Source organism: Macrobrachium nipponense, chromosome 17 (genome assembly GCF_015104395.2).
Source record: "Macrobrachium nipponense isolate FS-2020 chromosome 17, ASM1510439v2, whole genome shotgun sequence".
NCBI lineage: Eukaryota > Metazoa > Arthropoda > Malacostraca > Decapoda > Palaemonidae > Macrobrachium > Macrobrachium nipponense.
Genome location: NC_087210.1, coordinates 42,591,033 through 42,611,354, shown reverse-complemented (window position 1 = coordinate 42,611,354; position 20,322 = coordinate 42,591,033). Strand labels below are relative to the sequence as shown.

The following is a 20,322-nucleotide window of genomic DNA, read 5'->3' as shown; positions in this document are numbered from 1 at the left end:
GTGTGTGTGTATGATAAGCATAGCTATAAACGCATACAAATAACTTAATAGTTATTTTCAGACAAACAGATATTTCAGTCATATGTTGTGCATGAGCGCAAATTACAAGCATTCAGCGGCATATATGGCTGCATACAGTCATATGACTGAGACGATGTTGATTACTTATTCTTACCGTTTCTGAGATCAAATGACTACTTAACTCATAAATTTTCTTATATTTAGATACACTCAAATAAAGACTTACACTGAATCATGTAAGATTCGGAAATATATTTTAGTGCTTGAGGGTCAACGCTTTAAAATCTGGTTTCTAATCATCGTGTCTTCGAATCTCACCAAGAATGGAGAATTTCTTGTTTTATTTTCTTTTGTATTTGAAAGCATTCCCTGAAAGTCCTATCAAAATATTAAGAGATATAGAGTCTCAGAAGATTCTTGATGGTGCACTAAACTGAACTGGTGACGTAGGCCAATAGGTATATGGTGACTGCCGCCTACGGTATAGGGTGCTACCAGCCAACACGGGCACTGTAGTTGAATGATGTGGCACTCTTACTAGGTCCAAAGATTGCTCCAGGCCTACCACCCACCAGTCCAACAAGCTGTAGAAGGGCATTATCATGCCTTAAAATCAAGAAAAACAGCGCAAGGTTAGCAACCTCAACCACAAAAGGCTTGGTGAGTAGAAACTGGTATACTGAGATCCGATGTGTCTCTTCCAATGCACAGTGGATCAGTGGGAAAACAGGGCAGTAACTCTTACTTTCATCATTTAACCGCTGAATCAGGGATAAATTCTTAGGCAGAAAACCTGGGCATGAACAGCTGCTTGACATGCCTACAAAGAAGGCTCACATCCAGTGTGTCAAATAGTGCTACTCAACACTACTTCCCGCACCTTCCTGGATACCAGGACTTCCACTCTAACCTACCTTTCACATTATATGAGCAGAAAAGCGTACTTTTAGATTGCTCCTAAAGGACCTAGCCTTGTCTTACTTAATCTTGGTCTTGTCTTTACCTTTGTTTCTCATGAGGTCCTCATCTCTGCTTTAAATAAGCGGCGGTGTAAAGATGTTTAGATAGTGTCTCAGTTAGCCTAGAGTATGCATGAATAATATTCCAAAGTAGCGCAATTGGTGAATAAAAGAAAAAAAAAAGGCTATGCATATGATCAGGGTTTCGTTACAATCATTTGCTCTTCCTTGATCCCAGATAAAGTTGTTAGCAACATGAGATTTAGAGATTAATTATTTGCATTGTGTTTTATGGTAAAAGGAACACTATTAATTATTATTTCCTTACTTTATTTCCAAAATTCGCTGAAGGTGCATTGGCAATGCTCTACTTGAAAATCATGATAAAGGGACAGTTCTAACGTTACCCAAATGTATGACATTTTGGCAAGACTGTATACAGAGATAATCGTAATTAAATGACATGCATCATATCCTGTGCTTTCGTCTTTTGAATTGTAATTCCCTTCTCTGGATATAAGTATAGTCCTAGGATTTCCACCTTGCTGGAGAAGACACTTCTCAGGAACCAAAAATTGAATTGAGACTGCAGACAGAATATTTACTTTAGCCATTTGCCAAAAGCTTTTGAAATAAAGTAATGTAAAATAAAAGAGAAAGTTTATTGAAACCTGTTAAGAAGTACTAGTTCTTTCTGATGCCTAATGTTATATAACGGTTTTCATAGTGCTGTTCATCTTATCAATCATGATGATTGCAGAATTCCAGTTCCACCTCTAATATTCCAGATCACCGAGAATCACACCTTGACGACCTAAACTGGTCTAACTGCTTGTAGATTCAACAACCACTAATGCATATTTCGAACCAGTTCCGAACACCTCCCTCGACACCTGGCCTTAGTTAGATCCATAAGAACTTTATGACAGAGAGAGAGAGAGAGAGAGAGAGAGAGAGAGAGAGAGAGAGAGGAATGTTTCTTTTGTAAAAATGTATTTTGAATAAGGCCGTAAGGAATTAGGGAACATGATTAACATAAAGAAATACAAATAATCAGAAAACTTCATCAATAATTACACATTGTTTTTTTTCGTCCCTTTTACATCTTTTATTTAAGCCTAGCATAAATAAGGACAGGGGTGCAATTGCTGAATGAAAATCTGCAGCCAGCGCAATGCTTCATACAGGGTGAACATGTGGCTGGTGAAATACACACACGTCATGTATTTTTTTTTCATATGAAAATTCTCTCTCTCTCTCTCTCTCTCTCTCTCTCTCTCTCTCTCTCTCTCTCTCTCTCTCGCTGTTACTAGCGGGTTTAATCCGCTGAACTGCCAGCTCAAACCATTCTCTCTCCTCTACACAGTCAATAAAAATAAAATAAATGGATTTCCTTTTAACTTTCCGAATTGGTAGAGAATTGGTAACAGATGTCCTTTCAGAAGCCCGAGGAATAGGAGGAAATAGAGATAAATAAAAAAACACCTGGAAAGAACAGGTAACGCAGGCTGACACATTACATTTAGCGAAATAGGATGGGCGAGATAAGAGCCTCTTTGAGTGAATCATCCTTTTGGTTTGTGTTTAGAGCAACGCTGATTCTGGCACGCGTGCTATGCAGCCTTCAGCCCTATAGAGCATATCGCACATCTGCAATGTCTCGGTAAACTATAAGTGATAAAAGAGATAGGGCTCTTGGCGTCTCATACGCAGAGATGAGTGGTTCATGAAAGGGGGTCCCGTTGCCCAAAGTAGAACCATGTAAGTGATTTGGGAGATCGAATTCGCCTCCTTAGTAAGATCATGAACGGAACGAGTTATGTTTATAAGGAAACGGAGGCGCATCTCCAGAATGAGACGGGGCTCATTTTGCTGATGTTTTCGACAGGATGATGTCATCAGCGCCACAAACATCTCTATTAATGTGGGTATCGTATGGTAGCATTTACATTTCAGTCCTCAGACTTGAAGATAAGTTATCTGAGTCTTACCTGAACGTAAACAAAACTGCATGAAGTGCTGAACTGGACTCGTAAAAAAAAAAAAAAAAATATATATATATATATATATATATATTTAATATATATATATATATATATATATATATATATATATATAGCTTGAGGAAACTTTTGAACACCGAAACGGCTGTTTTCTCTTTGTTATATACGGGTTGAAAAATGATGATGATGATGATGGTGATTATGATAATGATGACATAAATTTACAGTGTACTAAATCACAGAATCATCAGCATGAGTGACTTCAATTTCGTAGGCGGGAAGTATGGCAGAACCAGCATTTTGATTCCATTATACACCCAGAGTATAATGAACATAAAGTAAGAGTGAAGAGAAGCCAAAACGAACATATAGTCTAAACTGGATAGGTGTAGCTGACCTCCCTTTCAACAGAGAAAATTGTACGAATCATATCAACGGAAATGATTATTAACAACATGCCACAGTGTTGCACCACAGCTAGACAATTTATTTCCAAAACGATATTCTAATGTTTCAAGGTCAAACTCTCCAAGAACCTTAAGAGAATAAGAAAAATACTTTACGTGAACGATGTTTCTTTACAGATGAAATGACTGAAGCGTCTGTCTTCATCACTGAGTGAGAATAAAAGTCAGTCATTCCAGGATAGCCTACTGAGCTGAGATAGATTATAACGTTTTGAGAATTTCGGAGTAGAAACTGAAACTTCAAGAAAATTAACAGCGTGAAAAAATTCATGAACTTATCACCTTTTGATCAAAGTTAAGTCTATACGGTGGTTTCATGGAGACGAGTGAAAATTATAGAACTGACCTTCATTTTCCTCTCTCCTGTATGAATTCTGTAATGAAATATGAAGAAGTAACTTTTAACAAAATATTTTAATGATGAACAAAAAGGAAAAGAAGTCTGAAAGAACAAGCAGTTACTGCATGAAGAGATCTCTTTAGTTAATTCTGAGTGCTTATAAGCGGCATGCTAAATCACAAACTCACCTGGAACCAATACTCTTGAAAACAATCTTTCTTCTGCCTATCATTGCTTTATTCCGTAATTCTTGAATCTACACGTAAACATTAAAACATCAAAATAAAATCTTAAAGTGAAAGGGTTAAATCCCAGTATCCAGACATTTCACACCTTCGAAGATACTGAAATTCTTTCAAAGCTTAACAAAGAAACACGAAAATCTAAACATTAAAAGCAATATATAATAATAATAATAATAATAATAATAATAATAATAATAATAATAATAATAATAATAATTTCGTACCCGTGACAAGAAAACTGTTATAGCAGTATTTCGGTTTGTATGGGAAACTTTTACCTCTGCGTCAAATATAATCTATAATAGCTTTGAAGACCTACTTGAGCATTTAAATGGTTAAATGATATATACATCACATTACTTTATGCATACTACAGTTTAAAACTTTGGAAACAAATTGATTTAATGCATATACTGTATATTCAGAAACTTTCATTTATCGTTCTATAATGCCAATTTCTGAACATTCTGCATCCACTATTGCTGAGCACTGATCACCAAGCTAAGGAATTAAACTTTCGGTTTACTATTTATGTATTATTTTTCCCCTCCTTTGCCAGTATAGATTCACAGATACATCCATTCTTGCTGAATCCTTTGTTTCCTTCACATTTCCGTTAGATCTTAAACAACTACTGAGGCTAGAGGATTGCAAATTAGTATGTTGATCATCCACCCTCCAGTTATTCAAACATACCAAATTGCAACCCTCTAGCCTCAGTAGTTTTCATTTTATTCAAGGTTAAAGTTAGCCATGATCTTGCGGCTGGCGACGCGACAACACAGACCACCACGTCCGGCTAAAATTTCATGGCTGTACAAAATACTCGATTGGGCCGAAGAAACCTGTGTCTGTCGTTTCAATCTGGCTCAAAAGACTTCACTGGACTCATGGAGGGGATAACAAAGCCTTTATATGAATTAACTCGAGAAATTTCATAGAAATAAGTAAACAAATAAATAAACAAAATTTAATCAAGAATCTGACGGAACCGCATCAAAATGCAATACAGAACTGAGAATGATATTAGACCAGCCACGTGAAGGAAGGAAGGTTTGGGAATGAAAGTGGAACAGAAGCAGACAGGCAATATTTCAGGATGTAAGTTGTCATTTCACACCTTTTTTTTTTCTTTCAATGATGACCTGCGGTATGATCATGAGAAAAACGAAACGCGTTTCTTGTTTCTTTCAAAGAAAATGCAAGAAAACTGCTACTCAGTGAACACTGCTGAGATTACAATAATTTGGATGACGTCTCGTTCAACATAGAGGCAAATACCTCTCCTTATTAGCTCATTAATGAAGAATGATGGCCAGGTTAGTGAGTGAGGCAATGAATAGGCAATTAATGACATAACCAAAGAAGGAAGAGACTAAAGTGATTAGTCAATCGCTCCGAAAATGAATGAGTGAATGAAAAACATCGGCCTGATGGCCGAGTGACTAAGTGAGGGGAATGGGCAATTTTGAAATGGCTGTCCCAGGGTGACTCATCAGATATTTCCCCTCTGTTGGTTTTCGTTACTTCATGATTTAAGTCGCTTATATGCAGCGGGGGTATCATCATACTATAACAGCTGCTTGAAGTTTCTCATAAACATGAAAAGGGCTGTCTCACTCTTTCATGTCATATTGTCTTCCCACTTCATTTAGGGCCAGGACCGGCTTTGTTTTCTCTCCTTTATGTTATTTTTTTTCCACTTAGACCACATGGATACTGGGTTGACTGTCCCTAAGAAATGCTACAAAACATTAGTTAAGATAACCAGTGAATACATAAAATATATATTAAGAAAACATTTTTTTTTATTTTGAAGAGGTAAAAAATAGATTACCTAACCTCTTCCCGGAAAAAAAAAACAATATTTAGGCTTATATTTTTTGTTTTATTTTGTTTAGCATGATGATGCTATTGCATTAAAGTGCTCATATCTAAACAATGTTTTGCTTTTATCATATACTGCAAAGCATTTGAGACTTAATTTGCCACAGTGCAGCAATTAGGTAGAATACTTCCGGAAATCAGTTAAGTTCCTGAAGGATATCGAAATCCAAGTGTGGGACATAAAGATGAGGAACGAGGCTGTTTGAATCCTATCAGAGGATTCTTTTTAAGGGCGGGGAGAGGGGCTGGCTTCCCAACGGGATAGGCATCCTTATACCCTTTTCTAAACTCGGCCCGAAGCGACGAGAGAAACTAAAAGAAAGGGAAAACATTATTCTTCAACGTGGAGGGAGCGATAGATTTCCTTTTGAAGGAGGTAAGGTGGTTATTGGGGCATGGAAAAAGCAAGAGAAAGAAAATTCCAAAGTCTAGCAACAAATGATAATTAGGAATACATGAATGTATACTTACTGTATGCGCCTACCTGTATATGTGCAGTATATACATGAAAAAATCGATAAGTATAAGCACTTCCCAAAAAGGACGTAAAAGTTGTTCATGATAGTTAAAGATTAGCTCAATCGTTTGTATTTCAGTGAGGGATATTTCTTTAACGTTTATCTTTTACTCACATAATTTGGAAATACACTGATTGTCTTTTTCTTTTGCGCACATCTTTAAGTTTTTCTGCTGCAAGCACATCAAAATAAAAAGCCAAAATCATATTTCTACTTCCAAGTTATTGAAATTATTTAAATTTCATATGCAAAAAAGTAGTATTCTATCGTTCACATTCAAATACAGTCAACTTCTCTGCTGTCTGTTAATCGAATAAAAGTTAGAACGAGAAAGTTTTGCTAAACAAGAACAGATTTATTACCTTGACTAAATGCTGCGAAATTTAGGGTTAACATTTGCTGGAGCCCCACTTCATTGGAGAAGACAGGCCTTTCTCCATCCTGGCTGTAATCGACAAGAGTCAACTAAGTACAATGTACTTGATTCACTTATTAAATATATACATCAATAAAGAAACAAAGGAAATTTTTCAGGATATAAACCTAAACTTCTACTATTTCTCTTGACAATGTGGATTACGATAAGGGAAGGGGCTGTGTATACCGAAAAATAGATACCTGTAAAGGCCAGTTTACACAATGACGTTTTCGGCGCCGCATGAGTCACCTCTACCAGTATATGCCTGCCCACCTTGGCGATGCTTCATGCTGCATAGCTCGTCTTGCTTAAACACTACGTGATTGCTGCGACAGGCAGCAGTATCTTCCTGAGAGCCACGATGAGCAGTGACGAGGAAGAATTTGCCTGTGCTGCCGTTGTTGTAGCACAAGGAACAAAGGAAGTTACGGAAGTATCTTCAGCGTTAATTACAAGGATCTCTTCCATTAGTTTTTTCATAGCGAAGTCGCGAACATCTCTGTTTTTATATTCTTGTAATTTTACATTCCATTGACACGGATAATGCTGATAAGCATCGATGAGAAAAAAAATTCGTCTCGTTTCCATTCCATGTTACTATAAGGGTCAAGACACCTCCAAGGGACATGAGATGACTTTTATGGTCTTTGTTTCTGATTCATATCCAGCATTATTTGATTTAGCGCACGTGAACGTTGATATGGTTGCGAAAAGATGGTTAGATAAAGGGGATGTATTATATTGCAGATTATACAAGAATATTCCAGAGACACATCTCAGAATACGAACGTTATAACTTTTAATGTTATAAAGCTGTTATTAAAATTCTTACCATCTCATTACACAGAAAAACAGTGATTTAGCCAATGATAACGAAAAGGAGAAATAAGGGTAGAATGAGGTTAATACTTCTTTTATTGCATGTCAATAATTACCTATTTAATTATTTACAAATATTTAGTTTAAATATCTCTTTCTTTAAGGGCACAGTAGAGCATATATGTAATAAATCTATACATATACACACGCATATAATATAATATATATATATATATATACTATATATATATATATATATATATAGTAAATATGTAAAGAATGTGTAATAATATATATTATAGTGTATATATTATATATATTAATATATAGTGTGTGTGTGTGTGTGTGTGTGGAGAGAGAGAGAGAGAGAGAGAAGAGAGAGAGAGAGATAGAGAGAGAGAGAGAAAGGGAGAGGACGAGAGAGGAGAGAAGAGAGAGAGAGAGAGAAGAAAGGGCAGAGGAGAGAGAAGGAGACAGACGACCAGGGAAAAGCTAGGCAACAACATCTCTATGAATATACATAATATTATAGTATACTAATATAAACTATATATATATAATTCATATATATATATATATGTATAATATTATACCTATACTACCGTATGATATAGATATATATATATATATACTATATAATATATTATAATACAATAATATAATATATATATATATATATGTGTGTGTGTGGTGTTGTGTGTGTGTCGTGTATATATATATATATATTATATATATATTTATATTATATAGTATGATATATATAATATACATATATATATCAACATATATATATATAATATATATATAGTATATATATATATCAGTATATATATATATTGTGTGTGTGTTGTGCGTGTGTGTGTGTGTGTATGTATATATATCACTCACTAGTTAGTTCCATTAGAGCTCCATCGTTAACAAAGACTAAAATATAATGGAAATCATTACTGTTTTATCTATAGCAAGGGAAATATGAAAAATGATCCCATTAAAATAATCTTTGAGAATTTTGAATAAAAATACCTCCAAAACTTGTAGATGGCTTACGTACTGAAATAGTTTGGCTCCTTGATTTGAATTGGTACCTTATTTCACAATTCTTTTTAAGTTAATCGAAACAAGTCAGCAACTCGTGAGATAATCGGAGCATTTGGTGGCATTTCCTGACCAAAGCTGAGAGAAGCAGTCGTTTGTCGCCATAAATAATTGAGACGTCGGTATTTCCTTCGGAGCGGAATGGCAAAACAACGGGTTTAATGGGAGAGACCAGAAAACTTTTTCGGAGCCTGAGTTCTGAAAGAAAGGTACGGCAGGAAGGTACTACCTATTGCCTCATTGGAGAGATACTACCTTTGCTGAATGTGTACAACCATAAACTCTATATATTCTCGTGAAGAAACAGCAGGCAAACAAACAAACAGCAGACCAGAGGGTCTTTCAGACGGTTAATAACAACGCCTGAATTCTTTCCAACTACATTCGATAATGTGGGCAGAGCGATTTCTTCTCTAGTACTTCAAAGCATCGCTATCCAGTGGCATCATTCCACCCCACTTTAACATTACTACTTCGAAATCGATGTAATGCAATTTACCGGTATCTCACTATTTCAACATAAAACAATCTAAAAAAAAAATTCGCCGAGCTTTCTTTGGCGCAATCGAGTTTTCTATACAGCGCTCAGTTGTTCCCCAGATGCGATCAAATAAAAGTGTATCGGCGACGCCTCTGGAATTGAACACAGTGGTGCCAGATGCACGATCCATAGCTAATCTTAACCTTAAATCAAATAAAAACTCCTAAGACTAGAGGGTTGCAATTTGGTATGCTTGATGATTGGAGGATGGATGATCAGCATACCAATTTGCAGTCCTCCAGGCTCAGTAGATTTTAAGATCTGAGGGCGGACAGAAAAAGTGCGGACGGACAGAATGCCATCTCAGTAGTTTACTTTTACGGGAAACTAAAAATAACTGGAAAAAAGTTTCTCTTCGAAATATTTTCACTATGCTTGAAATATCCTGTCATTTCTAAGATGCAACTATAAACTGTCAGTCATTTATTGCGTTCTTCTTGAGTAATCTTTAGATCCTACATAGCAGATTTAAGCGGGGAAAGCAATTCTAAATTAGTTATAAATAGTTTCCTTTAATTAAGTAGTTACGAATCTCTAGAGTACCTCTGAGAAAAGTTATCAACAAAAAGGTTACGATTCGTCTAACTGAATAATTTGAGAAATTTAATCCCCATTACCGTTAAGACGACGATTTTGCAATAAATATAATTTTCTACAAGTACAAATCAGACACTTATGAAAAATCTCTTTTCTCCTTCGCAGGTCGGGTGAGTGGAGGAAGTCCTGTGAGGCCCCACTACCCAACTCCCCTCCACGCCTCTTGGTTTCCTGAACATACTAGAACCGTGGGCGTAGGTGGCCTAGGCGTAAACGGGGGTCTGACACACACGCCTACAGTCTCGTGGGTTCCTCCTCTCTCAAGGGCTCCGCCACAAGCGCCTCTCCATCCCACTCACCTCTTCACGTTCCCGCCCACGCCCCCGAAGGACGCCACTCCAGACCCCGTTGTCGGGGCCACCGTTGCCACCCATGACTACAGTCTGGTGACCTCATCTAACAGCCAAATCCACCCACCACCAGCCCTTGAGGTCGCCATGGGCGAGCTCAAGTCTGGACCTCCTCCCTTACTCCCCGTCCACCCAATGGGCATCTTGGGCGTCTCCAAACGCGAAGGTAGCGACGAATACAGCCTCCTCACTGATCCACCTTTGCCCCATCATCACCAACAACTTACTCATATCTCTTCTTGTGCGCCACACGTTGACCCATCCTCCTCATCCGCCCCCTCAATCATTTCCCATCAAATGGACGATTATGTCCTTCACTCCTCCTCACTCTCAACCACTTCCCCCGTCATGGCTACAACCGCTTTCACAACCTCGACCTCTTCCTCCACCTCCTCCTCCTCCTCCTCAAACACTCCCTCGATAGGAGCTTACGAAGCCTATCTTCCGGCTCACGAGGACGTTTACTATCCCACCGCCCCCGATCCCCCTCCAACTCCCGGACGCGATCCATCATCCAACAACCCATCATCCGCCTCGAAGAATAAAACTAAAACCAAGACCAACACGGGTAAGACAAAAAATTCGGGCCTGACTCTGCACCAGAGACATACTAATGCACAGTGCCATCGCCGTCACCAAAACACTCTTATCTTAGCCCTTCCTTCCTTTCAGCAGTCATCGACAATGCTGTCTCATTTTACAGCTAACATGTAGTTCAGTCCTAGCTCAATTCATCTGCCGATCTTATTCGGTAATGGCTTTCACTGGCGCCTCCTAATGTGCAAGCTTAAGATTCAATAAACATTTGTACAGAGAAACTGACTTGCGCCTTATTTGAAATAAGAGATTAAGTTTTTCCTCTTTTAATTAAGAGCACTGACTTTACACCAAATGCTAATCAAGCACTAGCATCACTTTTCTTAACACAACGTTTTCTTTAGTTTAGAATATTCACAGTAATCCAGTACAAAAATAATAAACTTGATCTTTTCTGCCTTGCCATTTGTAGCATCTTTTTCGAATTGCGCTGTACAATGCTTTCAACCTCATTGAATGACTTTTAGTAGTTGTAGTGCTTTCTCAATTACACAATGTAGATATTTCCTGCAAAGTTTGATATATAGAATTATTATCTTGTAACCATAGAAAACTGTATTCTGATGCGATACAAGCAGATCGGAATACGATCAAACAAACAACTACACATTATTCATGGACTACCTTATGAAGAGGGATGCAAGGCCAAGCAGCCATTTCGCTATATACTTCGAAATGTGCGCCAAATGACTGAAATAGTATTTGGATTTACAGATTAAACCATCCTTATACCAGCACAGGCTCATGAACACCTGCGATCTGTAAATGGTGGTAAGATGACGAAGCGGTGGTCTGATTTATAAGTTCACACGTCAAATAATTTATGGACGTATATACAATAATAAACATCCAAGTACATTTATAGGCATGTCAAATCGTGTTGCGTTATATCCACTCTCTAAAATTGCGCCAAAAATAACAGCTGAAAATTCTTAACACGGCAGTTTTTTTTTTAATTGCAGTCGTGTTCTTTGGCGACATTTTGAAAGTCACGTATTATATTACACAATATCAAAACTGATAATTCCCTAATACTCTTAAACCAACTTCTTTAAGGAAAACCATTATTGCATAAACTCGATCAACCATACCAAGCACTTATGATGACAATGACAACGCTAATGAGGTTGATGCTGACAGTGATCAGTATATTAATCGCTATTTCAAATACAGGAGAAAAAATAAATCCTGTCCCTCCAATTTGGGTCAATAAGAGTAAGATGAATTTGGGAGAGAATAAACATTGTACAACAATAACCATAAAATGTGTCGCTCTTGAGAAAGTCTTTACAAAGGCTGCCATAACAGCGCCACGTCACTCGAGTCTCTTATCGAAGACATCATCAAGAATTTGGTGTGACGGAATTATCATTTTATTTGCTCGATTTAACTGCGAAAGAATCTCTTTGAAGGTAAAGGGGAGAGAGAGAGAGAGAGAGAGAGAGAGAGAGAGAGAGAGAGAGCCAAATATGGTAAACTTATTGGCTCAGTCATCAATGTCATTTAAAATAAGACTAATGTTATTACAGTATGAAGCTGCATTTAAAAGTATGATCTATAAATAAGTAAACGTAATGTAATGTATACTGGTAGTGAAAGAATACCCAGTGATTCAAAAAATGACTTCGGTTATTAAAATAGATTATCCGAGTGCGTACCCGAGAAAGGGATTAACAAAATTACTTAGTAGATCAGCGAATAGATTCAAATCAAGCTATGCCCCTAATGTTTCCCTGAAACCAGAATGATTAGAATAAATGATTGTACGTCGAAACTACGAGCAGAGTCTGATGCGATTGAGAGAGAAGGCAAGAAGCTTATTACTTGATTTTCAATTCACTGTTCGGGGAACAGACGGATCACCGATTATCTCCGATGCTCTGCACAAAGATTCTGATCGGAAAGTGGGATCAGCAAAGAGTTTGGGTTCCTTAATGTAGCCAGGGCAAAGGTACAGCCCATTTAGTGCCTATATGGCCCTGGTCGAGGTGACTAAAGAAAAAGAAGCTGTTGGCAAAACCAGTGGTTGGGGGAGAAACTTCAAAAGCTGCCTCCTGAAGGTTGGAAGGTTATAAGAGTAAGGAAAACAGAACGAAAGATCATTCCACTGCCCGGCTTTGGGGGAAAAGGTGCTGCCATCGTCGAACCACTATATCAATGGAAACAAACTTTATATGGCATTTTATTTGAATAAATTAGGAATGTTCCTTAGTCTACTATAAAATTCAATATATTTTCAAGAACCTTTCTTTAGGTGCGTTGACAAACGACACTAATACTTCGAAAACAAAATAATAATAATTTGTTTAGCTAGAAGAGTACACGAGTTTCATCTGAATTCTGATCATTCATACTTACGTAACTTTTCATAAAAAAAAGTCTAATTAAAATTGAGTGATATAAGTTAGATCTTTCCTCATCCAGTTTTTGTGGTTAACATTTAATTGTGACTGCAGATAAGGACATTTCGACGCCGGAATTATCTGTATTTGTTGAATTGCTATCTAACTTCCGTTCGGAGAGTTTTCCGGTGATTATTTTCACCTCCGTTGTTTACGTTTTTCTAGGGAATAAACTTTGATTCAATTTATTTGGATACTTAGGCCACCGTATAAAACATCAGTAGTTAAAGTAAAAAAAAAAAAAAAAAAAATATGCATAGAAGTTTCTTCGGAGCAATCGATTTTTCTGCCCAACGTATAATACTGTATGAGAATTTCAGTCACGGCCCATGAAACTCTAATTTTCACTTTGAATAAGATAGAAACTACTAATGCTAGAGAGTTGCACTTTGGTGTGTTTGGTGATTGGATGGTCGATAATCAACACACCAATTTGCAGCCCTCTAACCTTAGTAGTATTCAAGATCTGAGGGCGGATAGAAAAAGTGCTGACGGACAGACAAAGCCGTCGCAAAAGTTTCCTTTTACAGAAAACTAAAAGGAATTTTTTCTATCTATGCAGTATGACAGTATTTCCTTGGATTTTGCTCTTGTGATAAGGATATTCCTTACATATGTCTTATTTTTAACATTAAATTTACAAGGCAAAAAGAAAAGATATACAAGACAACTCAGTTTTTGAAATCTGTTCCAAAGCTAATCTGCAGCAGAAAAATATGTCATCGTTCCTCATTAAACTACTAGAGGCGCGTCCAACCATTAAAAACATTACTACAAAACATGTTTATCAGAGGGTATTCCACATGTGTACTTATATGATTATTGTTTGAACATCATCGGGCAATATATTTACGCAATGGTATGTAGTGGCTTCAGCCATTATATCACTTGAGGTTTCCAGTCGTCGTTACTTAGCAGGTGTGAAGTGATGGACGGTTGAGTGCTACCAATACTTGTAGTACGAACGCCTCAGGCATCGGTGATATACATTAGTGTGAGTACGTCCAAAACAGAACTCAGTGGGGTAATATTTGAGAGTGATATATGCATAGATCTATAAAACTGTTGTAACACTGCGGAAGGTTTTTACTTTGAACACGTGATTTCTGCAATGAAACAGCTTACCGATAAACAATATACATAAAAGCACACACAGCTTTTATGTATATTGTTCATCGGTAAGCTGTTTCATTGCAGAAATCACGTGTTCAAAGTAAAAACCTTCCGCAGTGTTACAACAGTTTTATAGATCTATGCATATATCACTCTCAAATATATATATATATATATATATATATATATATATATATATATATATATTATATATATATATATGTGTGTGTGTGTGTGTGTGTGCTGTGTGTGCGTGTGTGTGTGTGCATGTATATATATATATAAGCATACATATAGAAAGTTAAAGATAGAAGCTGCAGATTTGATTTTTTATGCCATATGTTAAGTATGAAGACTTGAAAGGGTGAGAAAAGTTGAGGCAAATGAAGCGGTGAAAAGATTACCTTTGGTGAACAAATGCATCAGAATGTTTTGAGATAGTTCTGCCTTGGAAAAGACAAAAAGTTGGTGAAAAGATAGAATAATATGGGAGCTTTAAAAGGCAGGAGGAAAGACAACATGGAAAGAGTTGGATAGATGGAATGCAGGAGTTTTAGAAAAGTTACGGCATTATTATCAGGAGTAGTAAGGGGAAAGAATGTCCCATTGAGTGTGGTGCGTACAACACGCTGATAATAAACCTTTTCACAGGTATGAAGTTCCTCATTTCGTGGATATTTTCTTACAAAATAGGTGCATCCACAATTCAGCAATTACAGTATGAGTTTGGCAATGATTCACTGGGGTCCCTGGTTGATAAGGAAACTATATAAAACTAACCGGTGAAAGATGTCCAGCTTGTCCTGGTAACACCTAGTACTGGGCAAGTACATACTTAGGCTCTTCGTTCTTTTCAGATACTGTGACTTGGTTGCAAGCACCTGCATCTCTCACCCGGGAGGTACTGGGTTCGATACAGATATTTGTTTTTATTGTTACAGTATTCAGGCAGTAGGGTTGGTTAGTCGGGATGCTAGGTAAAAGTCACTGGTGATAGTTGTTAAGACTGCCCAGGTACCTCTTCAAGCACTAAGTAAATACTTAGGTCTCAAATTCTTTTCTCATCTGTCTAGTATGGTTAGATGTTCTCTCATCTCTGACTAGAGAGCTTGTGGGTTCGACGCCAGTGTGAGATGGGAATTCATTTCTATATTTAATACGCTATTATTGACATATTTACATATAATGAAAAAATGTTTTAGAATAAGCCTTCTTAGGTAAAGATGAGGTATGTCTTCGTTCCAAATTACTTAAGAATGTATACTAAATGGTGAGGAAATCTTGAAAAAAGGTAGGCTTAAATTGACATAAGTTAGTGCTGGTTCTTTGATAACAATTTATAGATCAAAGAATCTGTAATATCAATATATTTCCTGAAGGCTAGAGTACAATGCGACAGTGTTACATGCTTCATTCATCTTCAGCAGGTGCTTATTTCTTTCCGTAACATTTACTATACAAGAGAATGAGAACATAGTTTTTCCAATGTTACAGAATAAAACTTCGATTCATGTTACATATTTTCTTCACAGAGTGCAGCATGAACAAGTTTCGTAAAGATTTTCAGAAGAAACTTAATAGGAATTTACTTTGTCCTTTTTTGTTCATTACAAAAAGATGTCCTTGGTTACCAAATTTTTTATTTTGATACCTTATTTGTCGGCATAACAAATCACGCATTAATTCTTCATAACGAGTTCTTTCAGAGTAATAACGCCAGCCATTAAATACAAATTGGACAACGAGAGAGAGAGAGAGAGAGAAAGAGAGAGAGAGAGAGAGAGAGAGAGAGAGAGAGAGAGAGAGAGAGAGAGAGAGAGAGAAGAGCCATCTTCAACTCAGAAGCCTAATTTGTGACATTCGGAAAGACAAAGATTATCCATCTGTTACTGAAGGAAAAAAATAAATAAACGGCATGACGGCACATACTTGAAACGATAAAAGATAGAAATTAGAAAAAGGACCTCCTCGTTTGTGCATGTCATCCACAGTAATTAGTGACACATGAGACAGACGCGTTACATTTAAATGTTATTCTAGGCAAGTTCACACAAAGAACTACAAATTGTTTGAATTAACATGTAACGGGTTAATGAAAGTGCAGTGCATTTATATTTAGGGAATGCATAATAGCATGTAAGTGAAATATGTGTAAATATGATTCACAGAAGTCAGCAGATACTATATAAGCAAACAGACAGAAAGATAAAAAAAAATGATAGATTGGACGTGCCTGCAACATAATATATGCAAGAATGCCCAAACATTCCATTTCCCTGAAACCTAGTCATTCCAACTCTCACATGCTTTTATGATCACTTCCTGAAACCCTCACGATAAAAAATGAGGAAGCAGCAGGAGTAATGAAACACTAAAGGTCAATCCTGCAAAGAATCACGCTAGAAATGACAAATTTGGAGAAATAGAAGCCTTCTCCCTTTTCTTACGAGGCTGCGTAAACTGAATCTTTTAATGCTATAGAATTAGAAGTGCAGACTAATGCACCGGTCAAAGTTCAGTAAGCCAAATCTAACTTGGGTCTAGGAAAACTGTCATGGACGCGGCAGATTAACCTTATTACGTTTGCAAACATACGTCCCTGAAAATCCAGTTGCAAAGAAATAAAATGGTCATATATTGGGTCCAAATGGCTTTTACCCGATGTTCGGCGCCAAATGATGATATTCTCCTGATCGTCAAAAAGCATTTTTGTATGTAAGTTACTAGCTCCACTACCTTCATCTTGGCTGCCACCCACTATAGTCGGTTAACTGTCAGGTAAATAATTGACTGCTCAGGTCAATAGGGCCAGAGTGTGTTTTCCCTAAACACCTACGGTAATCAGCGTCTCTCTGGACAGAATTAATAGTGTTACAATGTACTCTTAATATTACTCCTGGCTCTGAGATGAACCCCTGGAGATAATAGAAAGAGACCGTAAAGTTATGGAGATGTTTGGTATTAATGCTCGGCTCCATCTCATCAAGATACTGAATAAATATTTATCATGTATCTAACCTGACCTTCTCTCACGGAAAGCTTAAAATCGGAGCTAATATTCAAGAATGTATCGCAAATACTAAGAGTTTAACATATGAACAACTAATAATAGTGCATTCTAATTTCCAGAAGCTACAAAGACTATTACGTGATGATGGGAGTCTGTTATTTATCTTTAAAGTCACATCATAGCTACTTTAAAAGGCTTTAACGCCAAAGAGTCCATTTTTGGTGTCAATCTTCTTGATGCTCGTCATCCAGAACCACTTTCCGCTTTTTTAAACAATGGACATTGAAAATATGATTGATACTCTAGATCCAGGTAAGGCTTATCCATTAAGTTTTAAGAACGTTTACCCTTGCTTTCGTTATAACAAGTTCCCAAACGAAAGGAAGGTATTAACACTGTCTTTTTCTAAAGGGTTCCATAACCGCTAATGAGCAAATAGTTCAAGCTATCTCCAGCCTTCAGTGCTCTCAAAGAGCGCTGACCACTCGAGTGTTAAGCCATTATTCAATATATACACTCAGAATGTAGAAACTTCTTTACCGAAAATCCCTTTTTTTTTCTTATTCATCACTGGCACTCGCCGCTCCCTGTATCTCTGACTAGTTGCTTCTATAAAACGTTTGACTATGGGTATGAACCTCTGGCCGAGTGCTGATCTGTGATCTTCATTTACAAACAAGCAATATTTTAGGCTTCTTCCATAAGAGTGTTCGAAACTTTGAATGAATGCATACATACGCATACTGACAGATATATATATTGTGTGTGTGTGTCAAAAGCACCATGACCCATATTCCAGCTACAGATTATCACACTTCAAAAGCAATAAAACTCATGAATTGCTGAAATTTTCTCCCTAAAATTTCTGTTATGTAACACCGTAAATTTAATCAACGTATATATGAGTGTATGTATACAAGCATACATACAATCGTACATACATACATACATACATATATATATGTATGTACGTATGTATGTAGGAACTTGATTGTTTCAGGTAATATATCCTTGATTTAAGAGGAAATAGATACATCAAAGAAAATTTTCAGATGTCTGCTTATGATAATCTGGTCGATACTACCTGTTCTGGACAGGGTACGGGTGTGTGCGAACTGATCCCCTTTCATAGAAGAGGAAGGAAAAAAAGGCACAACTATTTTCATGCAAAATAGATAAGTAGTAACTCGGAAAATGTATTCATAAAACAGACGATTGAAAAACATGCCCGTCATATCTTTGATACTTCACTTTTTTAAGAGCTTCCTACTAGATAGTTTCCTAATTAGCTTTTAAATGATTATAGAAGAATTTCCAATGACTTATGCCTCTTTTAACTCTTTCAGTCTCAGGTCGCCATACTGGTGTTTATTTGCAGGCTTTTTTTCGAGCCACTTAATCACCGTCTCAACTCCAGCTATTATTTAAGAAAACTGCTGTAACTCATGGGACAATATGCATTCTGATTAGCCAAAATATTTGTCAAAATATTGAGTATTGATAAAAAGTACCTTCTCCGATGGTTATGATTCATGTTCCACGCATATCGAGCCGATCTGATGAAATGGTCCTACCTTGGATTATTTACATAATTGTTGAAGTCAGTTTCTCTAGAAATAACGAAGTCAAGAACAGGTACTAACGAACAGATTCTCATAAGCAGACATCTGAATATTTTCTTTGGAGTCTCTATTTACTCTTAATCCAAGTAGGATCTATTACCTGAAACAATCAAGTTCGTACGTAACCGCTTGGAACACGTTTAAACACACCGTACTCGAAAATTGTGTATATAACTATTATCTTGCATCATTATAGAAGGCGTGGCTAAAGACCACTTAGTAGAATAGAGCAAATACCACAACTCAATACTATATCATTCTTCATGAATTTGATTCACTCTCGATTAGGCGTTCTTATGCACATCAGTTCTCGAGCAATCACTAGGACAGTGTAAGTAGCAATATACCAGAGGTCAATGAAGCGGGTGCAGCCAGAGCTGTGCCTCCCGTCCGTAAATGCAGGTATTGAATTGCAATGATTTTTTACTATTAAAATGAAACAACCACTAACTAAAATGACAAATATTTTGGGTGATCCCCAGCTTATCTCAGTGCTTTATTCTTGCTCATTGCATGATTCTGGTACAGACAACGACATTAAAAGCAGAATGTGTCAGAAACCATCAAGAAACGTTATAGCTTTATAATAAACAGATAAGGTTAACGATCGACTACGATCGACTACGATCGACTAGATATATCGTTGCTAGATTATATAAAATTATAATTGCTATGTGCATTAATCCCTAAGGTTTATTCGCAATAAGGGAAAACTTGCAGGTATCTTGAGAAAATATACCGACTAGAAGTGACGACAAAACGAAGCAAACTGTTAGGACATGACAAGCTTCAAGAATTGCAGATGCTCACTCGTTTGCCTGTCTGGGTGGAAAAATAATGAAAAAAATACAACACAAATGCGAATTCTCTTTATTTTAGTTCCAGAATAATGTAATTTACATAAGATGTAAGTTGCTTGACCGTAATTTTTCGGGTCACCATTTCTAACCGAAAATTTTCAATGTTTTACGTTTACGTACAATCGGCATCTGTTTTATTTGCTGTTAAGAGTAATAACAAAACTTCGTGCCTGAAATCAGACAAGTCTTAATAACCCTTCATATTATGCTTTGCCTCTGTTGGTTACATTTGTAGTTTTCCCAACTCGTTATATCACACTTATATTTTCTCCCACAAAACACATAGGTGAATCTTCCATTGTTCATATCCTAATGATTTCACAAACATTCTCTACTTTCTCTTTACTATTTCTTACCCGAACTGCTAACTTCATCTTTATGCAGAAATTCTCTCTCTCTCTCTCTCTCTCTCTCTCTCTCTCTCTCTCTCTCTCTCTCTCTCTCTCTCTCTCTCTCTC

The 20,322-nt window shown here is 36.8% G+C and overlaps 1 protein-coding gene across 2 annotated transcripts in view; it reads left to right on the top strand.

Moving 5' to 3' along the window:
- Positions 1-20,322, top strand: part of LOC135196199 (GATA-binding factor 1-A-like) — a 257,512-nt gene that overhangs the window by 72,349 nt on the left and 164,841 nt on the right. Inside the window, exon 3 of one of the 2 annotated variants that reach the window (XM_064222803.1) lies at positions 10,016-10,828. In XM_064222803.1, coding sequence (XP_064078873.1) covers positions 10,016-10,828 — 813 coding nt within the window. The remainder of the gene's footprint in view (positions 1-10,015; positions 10,829-20,322) is intronic. The other variant, XM_064222804.1, reaches the window with a different exon arrangement.